This window comes from Grampus griseus (assembly GCF_964374135.1).
Source record: "Grampus griseus genome assembly, chromosome: 6".
Classification (NCBI taxonomy): Eukaryota; Metazoa; Chordata; class Mammalia; order Artiodactyla; family Delphinidae; genus Grampus; species Grampus griseus.
The window spans coordinates 8,363,523-8,381,861 of record NC_139000.1 but is presented as its reverse complement, the minus strand read 5'-3'; the positions used below and the strand labels follow the sequence as shown (position 1 = coordinate 8,381,861).

The 18,339-nt window shown below is 55.4% G+C and overlaps 1 protein-coding gene across 3 annotated transcripts in view; it reads left to right on the top strand.

Moving 5' to 3' along the window:
* RALGPS1 (Ral GEF with PH domain and SH3 binding motif 1) overlaps window positions 1-17,631 on the top strand; it is a 282,818-nt gene extending 265,187 nt beyond the window's left edge. For 2 of the 3 annotated variants that reach the window (XM_082657473.1, XM_082657474.1), the window contains 6 exons: window positions 7,280-7,363; window positions 8,749-8,854; window positions 10,591-10,683; window positions 10,858-10,963; window positions 12,739-12,830; window positions 16,700-17,631. In XM_082657473.1, the coding sequence (XP_082513599.1) occupies window positions 7,280-7,363; window positions 8,749-8,854; window positions 10,591-10,683; window positions 10,858-10,963; window positions 12,739-12,830; window positions 16,700-16,729 (511 nt within the window). In that variant the 3' untranslated portion in view covers window positions 16,730-17,631. Of the gene's footprint in view, window positions 1-7,279; window positions 7,364-8,748; window positions 8,855-10,590; window positions 10,684-10,857; window positions 10,964-12,738; window positions 12,831-13,375; window positions 13,599-16,699 lie in introns of those variants that run through there. The other variant, XM_082657475.1, reaches the window with a different exon arrangement.
* The last annotated feature ends 708 nt before the right edge of the window (window positions 17,632-18,339 follow it).

Genomic DNA, 18,339 nt, shown 5'->3' with positions numbered 1-18,339 from the left:
AGCCTTAAAGAGCACCCGCTTTGGAGCCCCCAGAGTCCCGGGACCCGCCCGGCTGCCCTGGCGGAGTGGCCGCAGCCAGCCACTGTTCCTGCTGGGCCTTCTGCCGCTGCTCTCACCCTCCTGTCCCTAATCCAGCTCTGCCTCAGCAGGTCACAGGGCCCGTGGGCTGAGGAGGGACGGGAAGAGACGGGAGCCCTGAGGCGGCCAGACCCTGGGCAATGCTGGTCATTTCTCAGCCCCCAGGCGGCCCCCAAAGACCCTCCCTGTCTTCAGAGCCCAGAATGAGGACAGAGTGGTGGTCCTGGGTCAGGGCCCTGGGGAGCCAGAGGCTGGAGTCTCTGGGGAGGGGGCAAGGGTGGGACACCCCTCACGTCCCTGACCTGGTGTTTTCTCACCTGGTCCTGGGAGTGGGACGAAGGCAGGAGAGCCCTGTGTCACATCTGCTTTCCCAGGGAGGCAGGGAGGTGGCCCCGGAAAGGCATTTTCAGTGCATCCTGGATGAAGTGGAATGTGGGAACTGTGGACGCTGCACCAGGCTGGCCTCAACCAAACCTCAGCCTCCTCAGAAATGGCACAGGGAGCGGGGAGCGTTAGTCGGGCCTGTCGGTAAGAGGTAACAGCTGCTTCTTTACGCCTGCGCTGGCACTGAAGTGAGAACAAGAACCTCAGCCTAGGAGTTAAACATTTTAAATGAGGTTTTTACAGAGAGCGAAGTGGGTGATGGGGATGAACACATATGTGTGTGTGTATGAAGGTACATAATACCATTCCTCTTGGTTGTCTCTGCTTGTAGAGTTACTGAGGGACTTTCTTTATTTTCTTTTTCTGTATTCTCCAAATTTTCTGCAATGGGTAAATGTTTCTTTTTCACCCAGGAAAGAAACAACATTTAACTTTCTAAAAGAGGGTGTAATCAGAAATGTTTCCTGGTCACTTTTTAAGGGGTGAAATATGAAAGCACGTCACAAAGTTCATTCCGAAATACTCAGCCATCCTTCTGCTCTAGTCTGACGTTGCCAGGCTGTGCAGAATGGCCTTCTCATGTGACAGGCCAAACTATGGGTGGCGGAGAGACTAGGAGGCAGAGGGGTCCTTGGAGGAAGCCCCTCTGGTGGGAGAGGGTAAGGGAGCAGGAGAGGAAAATGCACCAGCCTCCTCAGAAGCAGAGCTGTTCACCCTCCTTCCTGGGGAGGTCGAGCTGCATCAGGGGGCCGGTCACAGCTCACGGACGGACCAGGTGGGAGACAGAGATTCAATCCACGATGCCAGGTGCACAGGGGGTCATGAAGAGGACGAGACGGGAAAGCCCAGCAGGGGGACCCGAGTCAGACTGGGGGTTCATGGGTGGCTTCTGGTAGAGGCAATGGTTCAGCAAAAGCCAAGGACATTGGGTGAAGAGGACCACAGTGGGCCCTCAAGGGGGGTCCTGGGACCTGAGGAGGCTGCGAGGCCTGAGTCGTGTCCAAGGAGGGGAGAGGTGGCCCAGGGAAGCTGCGTGTCCCTGAGTCTCTGCAGGAGGGGTGGGCTCCGTGATGAGCCCTGGTCTCTGAAGTTCTGAATGTGCCTCTGCAGAGAGAGGTCGTCGTGACCTCTGGACACTGTCAGCAGCGTTGTGGGGTGGAGGGGTGGCCAGGGCTGAGGTCAGGGCTGCCTGCTCTCTCAAGGACCTTGGCATGTCTCTCAAGCTCTCCGAGCCTCAGGTTCCCCAGCTCTACAGGGAGGATGCTCACGGGAAATACTGGACACATAGGTGCCGTTGCTCCTGGCGGGGAACCTACTTTGGGATGTGTATGAATTTCGCTCAGTAGGAACTTCTCGCCAGCAAGCAAGAGATCCCAGAGTCTAAGGCTGGTTGGGACGAAGAGAAAATTTCCCACATGGCAGTTCAGTCGTCATGGGGTGGATGGGCTACAGTGCAGGCAAGTGTCTGCCAGCCCTGCTGGCCTCCAGGGTGACTCTGAATTGCGGGGAAGGCCCCTTTAAGGGGTGCTGTCGACAGTTGGCCTGTAGGTGCTCTGGGGTGTAGAGGAGGTTGGGTGACACAGTTTCCGCACTGTGCTGTCTTTAGCCTATGAAATCTTCTAGCATCCTTAGGAAGACCCCAGGAAAGTGGAGTCATGGCAGCAGAGCCCCAGGCCTGCTACCCACAAGTCAGAGTCTTTAAAACACTCCTTTTCCTCCTGGAGAAGGTCAGAGGACTCTGGTAGATGCCTTGGGATTGCCAGGGTTCAAGGGTGCCTCTTGGGCCCCAAACTCTGCGGCATGTTAGGAGGGGGAGGCGAAGTTCTGGGGGCGATCCTGGAGGCAAGGGGTCCACTTCAACTGAAGTGCAGCCATGAGGGTGGCTGTTCTCAGGGTGACCCTCACAGAGGCCTCACTGCCCCCCCCCGTCCCCTGTGGCTGAGGCCCAGGAACCCCCCAGGCTGGTGGCCCTCCCCTTCCTACCCGTCAGTCTGGTTCCCCGGGTCCATCGTGCTGCTCCGTTCTGCTGCTCTGCCTTGGGTGGCAGCCCAGGTGGGTGATGTGCCAAGCTTCTGATTTTGGTTTCCCGCAGAGATGACATCCCTTGCCCTGTTGTCAGCATCAGACACTGACGTCTGGTGAGTTAGGCTCCACCCAGGAGCTCAGGCCCCTCTGGGAGAGAATAGCAGGCAACAGTCCCTGGCCTTTTGCTTGATCCTGTGCTTGGACCCTGACAGACAAGGGCTGGGCCCTGTCTGCTAGCTGCTGTGGCTTCACAGGTAGCTGAGAAATCTCTGCCCACAACCTCTCTGTCCAGCACCTACAACCTCTCAGAGTCAGGTCCTAGAAGGTGGACAGGACCCTCCTTCCCTCTGGTGTTGACCCTTCTCTATGCATACCTGCTATGCTCTCCTCTCCTTCTGCAGCCCAGATTTCTAGACCTCTCAGCTCACACTGGGGAAGCTTGATGCCTCAGAGCTCCCAAGTTTACGTGTTATAGCTTCAGCGAGCCACAGAGCCTGACTGTCAGCCTCTCAAATCTGGTTCTTAACTGCCAAGAGAGAAAACCTGATTGACCTGGCTTGGATCAAGGGTGGTTCTGTCCCCTCAGCTAAGCACGCAGCGCAGATATGACTCCTAGGGACCCACTCAGTGGATCAGGGACGCTACCCAGAGAAAAATGTGATTCCCAGGCAGCAGAAGTCCTTTAACAAGTACTGCAGGAAGGGACATCCCAGGCCCAGCAGAACTTAGGGTGGCAGCTTCCTGCCTGCAGATGAGGGTAAGTCATTAGGTAGCGGCAAGGACCAAGACCTGGTCCAATGGGACGGCTTCCCAGCAAGGGTTTACTGGTACAGGTGGACACTGTTGATGAACAGCATCACTTGAACCCTTCCACAGGTACACTCCTACCAGGGGCTCTGTGCACTTGAGATAGAAGAATGGTGGGGGGACTGGTACTTCTGCTAAGACAAGATTACTGAGGCCTCAGTGTAATTATTATCCAAGACTTCTCCTTGCTCCCCACTCCTGGACCAGCAACAGAGACTCAGGGCTTTCTGATATTTAACCCCCAAGATACCTACCACCTAATGTGTACCTAGAAAACTACTGAGGAGAAGATGCCTTTCAGACCTGCCTCAGCCAGTCTGAATTCTCATGATGCTGTTGGCCTAAGCAGGACCCTGGCTGCTTCCACCTCAGTGGCACCAACCATCTTCCTCTTCCCTGTGTTGTGATCTTGGGCAAGTTACTCCACCTCTCTAAGCCTCAGACTCCTTGTCTATAACGTGGGGATAAGAACAGTGCCTGCCCCACAGTATTGTGTGATTAAATAGGATAGTGAACGAGTACTGCTTAGCACGTTGCCTGGTACCCATCCTCCCCGCCATCACCATCATCCCATCATCTGATCCTCCTCATCGTCACCACCCTATCCCCGTCATCGTCATCTTTATCATCCCCATCATCATCATCATCTTCTTCTTCTTCTTCTTGAACTCGCTTTGGGCCTGAGGCGTTCCACTTGGTTGCCAGCCCACAGCTTCCCCAGACCAGACTCCCCATGAGGAGAGTGGCCTGCTGCAGCCCTCTTCCCCCAGATCCTCCTGAAGATCTGTCCCTGAGAGGGAGCAGTAGAATGGCCCTCCTGGGATACATTCTGTTCAGCCACTTGTTCCCAGTATGTTGCTGGGAAAGGTGTCTGTGGTTCTGGAGTTGGGAGCCCCCGTCGGTTGGAGAAATGCCTTTATTTCTGGAGTTCACCAGATACCACTGCCCACTCATTTTGCGTTTTCTGGCCGTGAACATTCAAATAACAAATCTTCTCAAAGCACTGGAAGTGGTTCCAGTGGCTGAAGATCCTGTCTCCTCTGTGCTGATGCTAGCCCGCCTGGGCCCAGCCAGAGCCGCCCCACCTGTCACAGCTCTCCTCCAGCCCTGCAGTGCTTGCCTTGGGAGGGAAGGTTGGCCACCACCCTGCCTATAGTCTCCTAAAAGCTGGCCTTGGGGAAAAGTCACCATTACACTGCACTTCAAAGCCAGCGTTACTCCCCAGGCTCCAGGTGGAGCAGGCTCTGACCTCCCCTACCTGGAGTAGCTTGACTGATGCAGGCCCTTGGCTCATGTGGAAAAGACATCCTCCCTGTGTAAGCACTTGTGTCTCCATCCCTAGTGACAGGCCAATGGGTGGCTTCACCCATTGGTGAAGTGGCTTCACCTCCTTGAGCCCCAGTTTCCTCGTCTAAGACAGGGTGAGAACAGCGCCCCTCACAGAGCTGGGAGGAACGGTGTGTGGAAGCACTTAGCCACCTCCTGACGGGCGGGCGATAAATGACAGCTGCTCTTAAATGTCAGGCAGCCAGAACCACCAGGAGAAGACTCCATCGGGGAGTCAAGGGACCAGGGACCTGGGAGGTGGCCCCAGCCCAGGAGACCCAGGCTCTACAAATCTGTGGCCATCCAGCCTCACAGACACTGACAAAGCCCGCCCAGTGTGAGCTGCAGCAGGAACCTGTTGAGTAGGGGTGCCTCTGAGAGCGGAACGCCAGGAAGCCACCCACATGGTGCTGGCTCCAAACGAGGACCCTGTCCCCATGGCGGACTCCTCCCCATGCGACAACTCAACCTCTCTCCCACCCTGAAAACTGTGGGTTCAAATCCTGACTTACTTGGCTCATGCCTCGGTTAAGTGTCTTCACATCCCTGAGCCTCAGTTCCCCATTCTGGGGAGGATGATGGTGCTGAAACAAAGCTCCCGTGAGATAATCAATGGCCTGACACATAGGAGCGGTCATTAGTGACTGTCCCGTGAGCCGCCCTGTGACCCCCGGCGTCCCTGCGCTCCCCCCAGCAGTCCACTGCCCTTGGGAGCACCTCACTCCTTCAGGAAGAGCGTGAGGAAAGACTGCTTAAAAGCCTAGACTGGTTGGAAGACGCTGACTTAAAGCTCTCTGTCAACAAACGTCAGTCCTGCCAAACGTCTGTTAAGTGTGCAGCCACGGAGTGTCTCAAAGAAGCGGAGAGAATGATGGAGAGACGGTAGCAGCACCAACCACATCGCCCCGTCTGCGGAAGAGTCCACTGTCATCACACAGTGTCCTGGGGTACCAGGAACAAAGACTCATGAGAAGAAAGGTGGAGAAGAAGGGGCCGGAGGATCCAGCTCTGCCAAGGGAGGCTCCATCTCCAGCTCCAAACAGACGGCGGCTCAGAGCGGGAATCCAGATCAAATGAGGAGACGTCCTCCGGGCACAGAGATGCTCACTGTCAGACCCTGCCCTGACTCATAAGCGATCCTGGTTACAGCTGGGCGGGTGTGGGGGGGGAGCGTCCCTGGAGGCAGTCTGTTGGCGCTCTGCACAGCCTGCTCAAGCACGGGGATGTGACGTGCCGTGGTGTCATGCCCAGCCGTGAAGAGAGGGAGGAGTCAGTGTGGCCTGTAGGCTGGGAGTTGAGCGTGTCGGGACCTCTGAGCCACGGCTCGTGGTGCGGGTGGGGTGGGCCTGTGACCATCATCTGTCACGAGGGTTGGGTGGGGAATGGGCTGAGACCCATTACGTTCGAGGACTTGGGGGACCAAGCACATGCTGCAGCTCTTTGTCACCTAAAGAGGAGTGGCTGATGGACGAAAGGGACAGGGTCCCGGGGCAGTCGACCTGGAGGACCATCAGACTCCCACCAGCCCTGAACGTGGGCTTCGGGACAGCAAACCCAAGATGGTCATCAAGAACAGTTCCTTCTTGAGTGGAGGATGGAGGGGCAGAGAGCAGCGCAGCCCCCTCTCGGAGGAACCTGAGCTCGGTGACGGCGCGATGCACCTGCTGCCGTGAATGACGATGACCCCACACCACCCCCCAGGTGTCCAGTGCCACGGGGGAACATGGGGCAACCTGGGACTGGCAGTGGACAACAGAGGGAACACTTGAAAAGGACGTCTGGACCTTGTCTGGCTTTACAAATTGGGTTGCATCATTGTTTGGCCAATGGAAAGCTATAGCCCAGGGATAGACCATGCTGCAGGGGTGGGGAGAAGGTGGAGGATCAAGTAGACACAGGAAGTCATTCTGCCAAGAGAGGAAAAGGATAAAGACAGGAGAGGAAGACGGAAGCCTTCCCCCACATAGGTTAAGATCCCCACCTGCCCTGGAAGCTACGTCTTCCCCTGGAAAGGCTCACTGCTGGGGAACTACAGGTGAGAGAGCGGCCTGATGGGCAGCCCACGGAGAGGTCCTGGAGCACCAATTCTTGGAGTCTGCAGCAGGTCACAGAGCAGGTTTGCAGGGAACCATCTGGGGCCAGCAAAGAGACTGTCCGATGGAGAAGACGTAGCAAACGGAGGAATTCAGTAGTGCCCGGGTGAATAATGATGCTACACTGCCCCACCCCATCCCCACCCTGGGCCAACATGCAAGACAGCCCACAATTCCGTGTCTGTGCGCTTTTAATTGGATTGACCATGGAATATTTGGGCCACACAGCATTTTCTCTCAACCTCACATTGGGATAAGGGGTGTGCCTGGATTTTAGTCATCCCCTTGACACTGGAAGAAAGGTGAACATTCAGTTAAAAGGTTAAGGAAACACTTACCTGGAGACTTGGGGACTCGCCCTGTTGGAGGCTCCAGGGGTGTTGTGTTCACTAACCTAGCAGCTCCAGCTGTGCCCCAGATGTGCTTGCAGTGTGACTGAGGAGGCTGGGGGAAGAGTTGGGGCTGAGGCTTCCTGAGCTAATGACCACATAGTCTGCGATGCCCTCGCCTCCTTCAGGAGTGGTCTTTCCAGGCTGTTGCTAAAACTCAACCCTTTTCCTCTGAAGCAGGGGACGTCTCTATGCCACGCTGGGGCCCAACTGGCGGGTTCCAGTTCGGAATTCTCCCAGAACCCGGAGCTGCGTCTACAGGTATTCATTTATTCATGTGATCATTTATTCAACAAGTAGCTCTGTGGTGCTTGCTGGGTGCCAAGCACTGTGCTTGATGCTGCCGACGAGACGGACTCAGCCTCTGCCTCAGCCTGTAGGGCTGCTGCTTCAGGAAAGCAGAAACGGAACAGAAAATCACGGGTGCCGATGGGCCAGAGAGGAGGCCTCCCTGGAGAAAGACTGGAAGAGTGATAGGAGTCAGCCAAGTAAAGTGAAGAGAGGTGTAGGGGGAAGAAGAGTACCTGCAGCCCAAGGGACAGCCCCTGGGGCCGTGAGGCAGGAAGAGCTGGGTGATTTGGGGAGTGAAGGAAAGTCCTCGTTGTAAGAAATGAGTGGGGGAGAGGGTGGCAGGCGAGGCCAGAGAGGTGGGCCAGAGCCACGCCCAGCAGGGGGAGAGGATGGTGGTCTCAAAGGCACTGGAGGGGTTGCCTGGGGGTGGGGGGAGGGTATTGGCAGAGCCAGGCCATGCTGGCCACGGTGTGCAGGGCGCGTGGGAGGAAGGCAAGCGTGGACACAGGGAGGTCAGGCGAGAGTATTGGGCAGTCGTTCAAAGGATGACCAAGTTCTGGCCTGAGTTGGGAGGAGTGGGGTGGCTGAGATGGGCATATTTAGGGCATGGGATCAATGAGTCCTTGGGATTGATGAGGTTTCGGGGGTGAACTGACGAGAGGAGAGAACCCCCAGGTTTCTGGCTCCTTCAGCCAGTGGGTGGTGATGCCTTCCACTGGGATGCGGAGGGAGCGCTGCTCGGCTTTCATGCAGGGTTGAGGGAGGTGTCTACGGGAGGTGCCTATCCAGGGAGCTGAAGCGGGTGCTTAGGCGAGCGGCCTGGGCTGTGCTGCACTTGGACTCTTCACCTGTAGGTGGCGCCCGAATCCCCATGGCAGAGGGGGAGAAAGGAGCCCTGCCGCAAAGGCGCAGGGCATGGGGGTTTGGGGCCGCTGCCCCCCTTTTTACTCCATCCCCTCCACTCCCACTTCCTCGCTGCTCCTGCCAACACAGGAAGGAGGAGGTGCTGCGCAGGCCCCAAGCTCCGCAGGTGGAGAGGAAGCCAGGATAGGGCACGGGTGCTGCTGGGGGCCTGGATTACAGGGAACGTGGGCACCAAGCCTAGAGCCGCTCAGCACTCAGAAGGACGAGGGAGGTGCAAGTTCTCAGCTGTGGGTGAGCCCAAGGCCACCGTCCTTCAGGTTTTCCAGGCCCTCGGGGCCCTCCCCTCCCTAGCCTTGCCCAGCACTGTTGAGTCCTTGTCCTGTGGCGCCATTATGGACCCGGCAGTGGGGGACCCGTGGGCCCCAGTGGGTGAGAGGGTGCCTGACCTCAGCTCCTCCAAGGCGATGTCTGACTGGTGGTCTCCCCTGCAGCCCCACCGGCCCGTGCATCTGTACGCTGGGGAGCTCGGCAGCGGTCCCCACCATGGAGGGGCCTCTGAGAAGGAAAACTCTGCTCAAGGAAGGACGGAAGCCCGCGGTGAGTGCAGAGGCACATCTGTCTAGAGGCGGCATGGGCAGCAGGGAGGGCATGGGCTCCAGAGACCGGCCAACCGGGGTTCCAGTCCAGTTGTGCCACTGAGTGGGCAGGGCCTCAGTTTCCACATCTGTAAATTGGGATAAAATAGTCCCTACATCCTGGAGGACTTGGCAGGACTGTCACGTGTGTGGCCCTGCACACATTGAGCAGGTGGGGAATGGGACTGTGTGATTATCTTGAGGGCAGGTGGAGGCCTGGAGACCCTGGGAGTCAGGGAGGGTGCTGTGCCTGAGACGGGCAGCACGGCCTGGGTGGTATCCCGATGCAGATCCCCTCCCCCTTCGGCAGCATCATGAAACGCGTGGTGGAAAGGACAGGGACAAGGAATCAGGAGGCCTCTCAGGCTCCCCCACCAGCCGCCGGGTCACCACGTGCTGAGCCCAGATGTCCCTGGCTCCGTGACCCCTCAGCCGCTTGCCAAGACCTCTTTGTTTGTTCTACGGAGCATCCACGGCAAGCTGCCTGCAAGCCCGCCTGTGAGCCGCAGCTCCAGGCAGCGTCTGCCCGTGTCTGCTCTGGCCTTCCTCTCCTGCCCTGGCTGCCGCTTGCCCCGTCCACTGCCCACAAAGCCACTTGGCGATGCCCCCTCCTGCCGGCGCCCCGTGTGAAGATGCCAGGCCCCTAGCCGAGGTGCTGCTCTAGAGGCTCCCCTGTCTTCGGGTGCTTGGTGGTTCTTGGGTGAGGAGAAGAGTCTGCATCCCAGCCCTGGGCCACACTCCGTCCCTTGGACCCAGAGTGTCACAAAGCGTCCTGCGACATGAGGCCCTATACCTGGTCTGCTGTACAGACCTGCTTGCTGCCCTGCTGTACCGGGTCGAGGCTCCAGTCATTCTGAGGCCAGAGCGAGACACTATTGTCCAGATGCTGGTTGGCCCGCTGGTGAGCGATGAAGTTAATCCAGGGGGTCATGACCCATATTTCTGAGTAGGATAGAATAGACTGGAAAATGTCGGAGTTTCTTACACATAGTAAAAGTGAATATTGTTTCATGAAGCTTCTTTCAGTTCAACATACATATGCACATGTGTTGTACACACCTGTGGGTGTCATCAAAAAGGTCTGAAAGCCAGTGCTTTCACCATCTGAGGTGACGCAGTTCCCCCACCAACCCCGCGCCCCGCCCCCCGCCGCCCGCCAGTGTGAAGAGGAGCCTTGTAGGTCGTGATGCCGAGCGGTCTGCTTCATGCCTAGAGGAACAAAAGCCACACCTGCAGCTTGGCCCTGCCAGGCGTCCCCTCTTCTGGCCATAAATGCTTTCAAAGTGCTGCCATCCGCTTGCAGCCAGAGCCCCCCATTGCAGACATTACGGTTCTTCTAGGTTATGGTTTAGCTTGTCCGTGTTTTGAAACTCTTTTTCCCCAGGACATTCTTGGGTTCAGGTCACCTGAATACATAGAAGTTATGCCTTGGCACTGCCCTAAACAAGGTGGGAAAAGGAAAGGCTCTTGGGGTAAAGGAGAGGGAGGGCTTAGGCCTGATGAGCTGCTGAGGAGTCTCCCTCCTCTAGGCCCTGGGAGGAGTGGCACTGAGGCCTGGCGGGCAGAGACGAGATGAGGCCTGTGCTGGCACCGCTCGGGAGGAAGGGCCCCCCCTTTCCACCCATGTAGCTGGGTCTCTAGCCAGGCAGTGGGGGACTCTGCCCCTCCACTTGTGACATTGTCACTCTGCCTCTGCAGCTGTCCTCGTGGACCAGGTACTGGGTCATCCTCTCAGGATCCACCCTCCTGTACTACGGAGCCAAGTCCTTGAGGGGCACAGACAGAAAACACGTACGTTCCACCAAAGGCCTCTCTGTGCTGCCACTTCGTTTGGTGCGAAGTGCAGCGGGCTGGGTGGAGGTGGGCAAGGCGGCGGGAGTGGAAGGAACCTTGCCTGGCCCAGGTCGGCCTTCCTTGGGGAGCGGAGGGTGTGGGCCTCACGGCCGTGCTGTTGTTCCTCTGCAGTATAAATCCACACCTGGCAAAAAGGTCTCCGTCGTGGGCTGGATGGTGCAGCTGCCCGATGACCCCGAGCACCCGGACATCTTCCAGCTGAATAACCCCGACAAAGGTAGGCAGCAGGCCAGCGCTGGGAGCCTGCAGCTTCTCTCTGCCCTCTTTCTTCTGCTGCTAAATGTGCGTTTCGAAACAGTAGGGACTTCTGAGGCTGCTGCTTTCCTTTTGCTTTAGGGTCTGATGTTCACAGGGTCCCTCGTTGGTCCACAAAAGCTGCTTAGATCGTGGTGGGCGTGTCCACTGAGCAGTGTGCATGGCACGTGGCAGCCGGAATCCTTTTCACCTATGGCTGCTGGGGCCCATCACCCCTGGAACTCTAGCCTCAGTGTCCTGGAATGAATAACATAGCGCTGGATGAGGCAGTGACCATGCGGCTGGAGGAGTCTTGGGTGTTGGGAGATTTCAAGGCCCCCCCGGCATTGCCTGTGCCGTGAGACTCTGGCGGTGTCCTGATCCAAGGCCAAATCAGAGAAGAACCCTTCTATAAAAGCTCCAACTTTCACTTGCCCAGTCACCTCCCAGTTCCTCCTGGTTTTATTCTTCCCCCATGAGCATGCTGAGAAGAAGGAGAGGTTCTGCACTGAGGTTCGGAATAGGCCGTGCTAACCTCCTTGGCGGCCTACGTCACGTGACAAAAGCCCGGCTTTCCTGGGTCTCCTAGCTAGGCAAGTTCACTGGAGCTGTAAAGACCCTGAGCATCTTCACACCTTCACAGGAATGTTCTAATGCAGGGTTCATGTACATACGATTGCCCAGGGATCTTGTAAAAATTCAGATTTGGATTCAGTGGATCTGGGGTAGAGACCAAGATTCTCTATTTCTAACAAACTCCCAGGTAATGCAGATGATGGTGCTGGTGGAGGGTCAGGGTTTGAATGTTGTTAGCTGGGAATTAAAGAAGTGAGAGCCTCAAGGAGCCCAGGGAATGGAGAGAGCCAAGTCCTCTGCTCTGCTTCTGAGTGATTGAACCATGTATGGCTACGCACACGTCATAGTGTTTCCTCAGGCTGGTTACCATTTGAGTTTCTTCTGCGAGGCTCTGGGACCAGATTAGAGGCGGTTTCTTTAGGAAGTAAAGGTTGTACCTATACCAGCTTGACTTAAAGACTGTATGGTCATGGGGTCCACAGGCCATTCTCGGGGCTGAGCCCAGAGGAAAGCACTGTCCGCAAGCAGAGGGAAATATGACACAGCAGGTGGCCAAGGTCCATGGATAGAATGCAAAAGGTCTGTGAGCTTGGGTGGCAAAAAGATCACATCTCTGTTTCCCATGACCTCTAATTCCTTTAATTATAAGTATTAAACTACTAACTAGAATGTTCACAATACCTGTGATTTTATCTGCAAGAGAAACCACAGATATTTTCACATCACGTATTATTGCAGATATCTTAGAATAGCATTTTTGTTCAGCTCTTTGCAGTTACAGTACAGTGTCAGACCTGCCCCCAGATCTTGTCATTAGCGCATTAATAAATGAGCACGTCGAGAATGATATCATTTATTTTTTAGCAGTTTGGTAACTGTATTTCAGTATTATTGATTTTCTTTCTATTTTATTTTATGCATTTGAAACATAATTCTGAGAAGGGTCCACAGGCTTCACCAGAGCCAAAGGCACCGTGGCTGGAAAAATGGTTAAGAACCCTGGTCCAAAGAGACAGGCGGGGAGCACGGGAGCCTCCTCCTCTACGTGCCCCGAGCTTGCCTTGGGCTGCTCCTGACTTTCCCTTGTTTAGTTACCCAGGTCCATGTTTATCTTCACGCCACAGTCACAGGCAGACCCTCCCACGTGACCTTCCTCTTAACCAGTGGTTTTCTACCCATCAGGCAATGTTTACAAGTTCCAGACTGGTTCCCGGTTTCATGCAATACTGTGGCACAAGCATTTGGATGACGCATGTAAAAGCAACAGGCCTCAGGTAAAGTCACCAAAGTCCTGCTTGTTACCTAAAATACCCTCTCCCACCCTCGGGACTAAGGGTCGCTAGAAAACACACCTCCCTCCTTCCCCCAGAGCCTATCAGCTAAGCTCCCAGGCGCCCTCTTTTGATCAGCCTTTTCCCATGAGACAGGACACCCCCTGCCCCTCTTGGAACTAAGCCCAGCTTCAGACTAGAACTTTGAATCTGGCCCCTGTGTCTTCCCTACTAAAGGAAACGCCACAGAAACATCCATCAGAGATAGGTTACAGGTGGGATATGCCCCAAGGGTCAGGCCACAGCATCTACTGAGGTCACCCCCCGAAAGCTGATTCATGGGCAAACTCCAACCTGACAAAAGGGCCTCCCTGCCCCCAACAACCCTTAGGAATAACGATAATAATAGCTCATTTGTTGAGAAGCAACCATGGTGCTGCTGGTGAGTGGGGCTGTACGGCCCCTTGGCATGCTTGAACCAATAGGACCTCTGGTCCGCCATGCCTGCCTGAGGCTCTGCTCCCGCCCCCCACTGCTGCCCCTCCCAGGACCAGGCTTCAGGAGAAATGCTTTACGTGCAGGAATTGGCCGAATCCTCCCAACATCCCTGTGAGGTAGGTTCCCATACTGTCTCCGTTTTATGCTGAGGACACTGAGGCTCAGAAAGTGGCAGACACTTGTTTAAGGCCCCACGGTGAGTAAGATCTAACCGCGGTCTGCCTGACACCAGAGTCTGTACTTGCCGGCCCGGAGATCTCCCGCCGCATGCTTCCTGGGGGGGAGGCGGGGGGCGGGGACCTGGCTTGCTCAGCCTCCTGCCATCGAGCCAGAGGCCTGGAAGCACAGCCTCTGCTGTCCAGGCTTGCTAGAGGGGTGGCTACTCAGCCCTCATACCAGCCCGGACAGCAGGTGGGCTGCTGGGGCCAGGAGCACTGAGCTTCCCTGACCTGTTCCCCAGGGATGAGCTGGAAGAGGGGCTGGGGAGCCGGGTCCCTCTCCTCCGTCTGGAGAGAGAGCGCCATGGCTGGAATAGACGGTGGCAGCTTCGAGGAGGAGGAAGGTAGTGCCGAGTTCACAGCAGGCGTGTGAGGCCGGGAGGGCAGGGGCTGCAGTGGTGCTGGTCACAGCACAGTCACAGGCTTCCTGGCCCCTCAAAGCGGCTCTCATAAGGCAGAGGGAGGTCTCTAGCGGTGTATCCCATGATTCTGTGCTCAGTTTGGGCCTATTCAGGATTTTCATCTGTAACATCGATGAGGACACATGTAACAAGCTGATCAAATTCTACACGATGAGAAGCTAGACGGCAAAATTAGCAGAAAGTCCTCGACAAACTAAAACAGTAGGACAAGACTGATAAAGGGATACACTTGAGGCACCACAGGGAAACTGAAAATAAATTGCATTCGAGTCCCTCAGCTCACTTGCTAGAAATTTGTCTGGGGCGTATGCGCGCACATGCACACACAGGTGTATGGGTGAGAATGTCCACTGCAGCATTGTCCTTAATAGAAAGAGGAAAAAAAGCACCTGGAAACTCGGCGACCCTCAGTAAACCCCTACTGTGTACCCCCGATCTGTGTGTGATCACCTGAAAGGGGCTCCAAGACATACGTGCAAAAGTGAAGTGTGAAAACACGCGTAAGGGCAATCTCATTTGTATTAAAATACACGTGCACATATATTACATGCGTGTCGGTGCCCACAAAACGTCTAAAATGACGTGCAAGAAAACTACAGCTCTGCGGTCTCTAGACTGTATTTTGTGCTTGAGCAAATGTAACTGCCCATCTCCACGATGGGGAGACCAGGGTCTTTGGTTGAAGGTTACCTCAAGGCGATGAACAAGGTGCTGCCTCAGGTCACGTTAAGAGAGGAAGAGCGTCCTGACCTCCTCCGCCCTGGTCACTCCGTGCATGCCTGGGGTCCCTCCTTAGCTCTGAGGGCCACTCTGAGAGCACATTGCACTGGAGCTCACCTGCCACACACAGGTGACCCGGAGGAGTGACAAGGACTGAGGTGGGCCACACAGGTGGTGGGGGCAGAGAGAGGCAGGGCCTTGGTGTCTGCTCCACAGTGACAGTCGTGGCCCTGGTGGGGGGGCAGCCGGGAGCAGGGACGGTTGCTCTGAGCAAGTGTCCTCTGGCTCTCTGGGGGTGGAGGCAGCCTGAGGGTAGCAGCAGCTGCGCAGCAGGTAGCAGGGAACTGGGTCAAACCCACTTGGTAGAGGAGGTGTTTGGTCAGAAAGACAAATGGACTGAATTTCACGTCTGGCAAACATGGTATACCATGACAAGCTTTGGCAACGTTTAAGTATTTTTGTCCAGTTTTTAGACCTAAGGAAGACGGTCTTCTATATTTTCTACTTTTTTCCCTTTTTATTTCTAATTTACTTTCAAACAAATGTTCCCACCCTCTGCTTTATGTAATAAGAAAAAATTGGCAAAACTAAATATTCCACAGCAGAGGACTATTGAAATAAGCCACACTACCTGCATGTGATGGCATGGGGCTCCGATGAGGGCATTACAGAAATGCATCTACTCCTGTAGAAAATCTCAGGGACTAAGGTGACTTTTCTTTTTTGTGGAACTGCATTTCTTAAAATTGTGTGTGCTAGCACTGAATACACTTCAACTTTATCGATAGCATATGTGTAAGGTGTAAACCACAGCAATAAAGCAAACACTCGTGTACCCACCACCCAGTCTAAAGGCAGGACCTCCCCAGTCCTCGGAACACCTCCCTCCCAAGGGCTTCTTCCTAATTCTGTCTCCCTCCCGCTCACCTGTGCCCCATGACCACTCTCCTGATTTGTTTGTTTCCCTTAAAATGTGAACACATGTGTTTGGTTCCTTAATGTATTGTCTGGGTACATTTTTTAAAACTTTTTTTTAAAGAATAGAACCATAACTGTCTAGTTTCTTCTGTGACTTGCTTTTCTCCTACAGTATGTTCCTAAGATTCCTCTATGTCAGTGTGCATAGCTGTCATTCATTTACTTGTAAATTTTTTTATCAGTTCTTCTGTCCGTGATCCCAAGAATGATTTCCTGCTTTTGGCTATTCTGAACAGTGCTGCTGTGACCGTTCTTATAACTGTCTCCCAGTGCAAGGAGATGCATTGTTTCCAATTCATCATTTTGACCAAATTACCACCAAGATGGATTTGTTTTTGATGAAATTGCTTCTCATCAAATTTCCTGGAACCCCACGGCAGTGCTGGGGGAGGAGGCCTGGGGCTGGGGGCGTGTCCGCAGCTTTGAGGGGAAGGAGAAACACCCTGACCTTGGGGCTGGTGGTCCCCCCAGTAAAGGTAGCTGGGATCTGGGCCTGGGGACACAGCATGGGGAGCCTTGGGGTTCCCGATATCCCCAAATTTCCCCCTTCTCCTTGTGCTTCCACTTGCCAACTTCTGCCACCCGCTAACCACCCCCTCGCCTCTCCAGAGGCATGTGCTTATCCTGCAGGATTGGTCAGCTCTCCACTCCAAAATCACTTGTGCTTTAACCCAAGGATAGAGGTTGAGAGCGTGGGCGCTGGTGTCTTAGCCCTGTCACTCACCCGCTGTGTACTTCACCTCTCTAAGCCTCAGTTTCCTCATCTTTTTAATGGGGATAATTCCAGTACCTGCCTCCTGGGGTTGTTGTGAGGACTCAGGACACAATACAGATGCGGTACTCAGAGCCTTGCCTGGCACACAGCAGCCCCGTAACACGTGGTGGCTGGTACCACTGCTGTGCCCTCTCCCCTTCCCCCACCACCCACTCATTCACAGACTGACTGGGAGAGGCCTGAACCCTTCCCTTAGGGACCACCCCCCGTCCCCTCCTGAAAGGTCAGAACTTTGACAAGAGGCTGAGCTTTCTCTTCTAGGTACCTGCAAACCTTATGTCATTTGAATAAGTCTCTGCAGGACTTAGCGTGACTTCAGAGGCCTCTGGGAGCCGGCCTGGGACTGGTGGCGAAGCGCGTGTCCGGGGCACAGGCCTTTGGTGGGGTGCTGGGAGACTCAGAGCTGGACTCAAGGGGACACGGCCGAGGCCTCACAGTCCAGAGGGCTCCACCGGTGCGGGGGTCCGCCTGCCGATGCCCAGCCACCCCCATGACCCCCATTCTGCAGCACCGCCTCACGGGGCCGCGATGGGTCCCCAGACTGTACAACCCGTCCTCCCTCCCTGGGCCCTCATCCGTCCACCAGCTGCTGCTGCGACCAGAGAGCATCCGTCCCACGTTGGGCCCCCAGTGCTTTCTCCTGCACAAAAGAGTGGACAGCGTCCCCCCGCGTGAGGGCTGGAGGGAAGGGACAGGCGGGGACTGGCTCCAGTGTGCCGGGTCGCTTGCCCACAGGGCTGCCTCAGATTTTGTACAACCCCGAAGCGTCCTCTGCGTGTGCGTGCCGTGTCTGTGTGCGTGCAAGCGAGCGAGCGTGGACTCTCCGAGAAACATGCATTTTGGCACAAGACTCGTGACATCACACACTTCATTCTCTTTGAGGCCCTGCTTTAACCTTAAGCGATAGGCTGGTCCACCGAGGAAGGTCAGAGTGAGAGCCCGGATTCCTTCTGTGTTAAGGGTCCCTCGCATTCTTTTACTGTAAACAAACAATGCCTTAAATCGTGTCTTGTTTTCTGTTCCTATGGGTGCTATTCATCCGGAAGGCCTGCTCCCTGGGCCCCTGGGGCCCTCCCAGGCCTTGTTGCCGTCAGCTCTTCTGAGGCAAGACCCAGCTTCGGGACCGTGGACTGGGCCGGCACTGGCCTGCTTGCTTCCTCCCAGCCCCACTCCCGCAGGGTCTGAAGGCCCTGCTCTTCTCACCCCTCCCCCCGCCCCCGGGTCAGCATGGGAAGTCGTGACGCTTTCTGCCAGCTTCTCGAGGCCTCCTGCGCGCACGATGACCTGACCGGCTGCTCAGAAGCTACTTTGCACCGACCTCTCCCCGAGCAAGGCTTTTGCTCCCATCCTCTCACCCCTTTGCCTCCACTGCCAGGGCAGGGCCACTGGGATTCTTGATTACACTGGGGAGCTGAGTGACACTGAGGCCTTAAGCTCCCCCATTCTTGCCCCCAAACACAGTCACCAGCAAGTTCTCCATCATCCAAGTCCAAGGGCACAATTGTTGACGACCATGGTGATGAGAGCAAAGCCCTGGGGAGGGGACGGTCCGAGCTCTGCTTTCGGCTGAGAGCTCTTCAGGTGAACAATGTCCTTCATCTGTCACTCCTTGTCATACTTTTAAGTGACTTTTATTTTGCACAAATACATTTTTATTTAAAGTAATGAATAAAAATTAGCTTTATTTATGGTAGCTTTTATCACCATAGCTTCTCCCTTCAGCCCTTCCCCACCCTCTCTCCTTCCCTCTCCCTCCCTCTCTTTCCCCCTCTCTCTCTTTTTTTAATCTGGGTGTCCTAATTCTGAGAAGGAAACTCTTAATGATTTTCTGAAAGAGACTGAATTTCTGGGTCCTTGTTGCTATTGTGGTTTCAGAGCTCACACTGATCAGACACCAAACG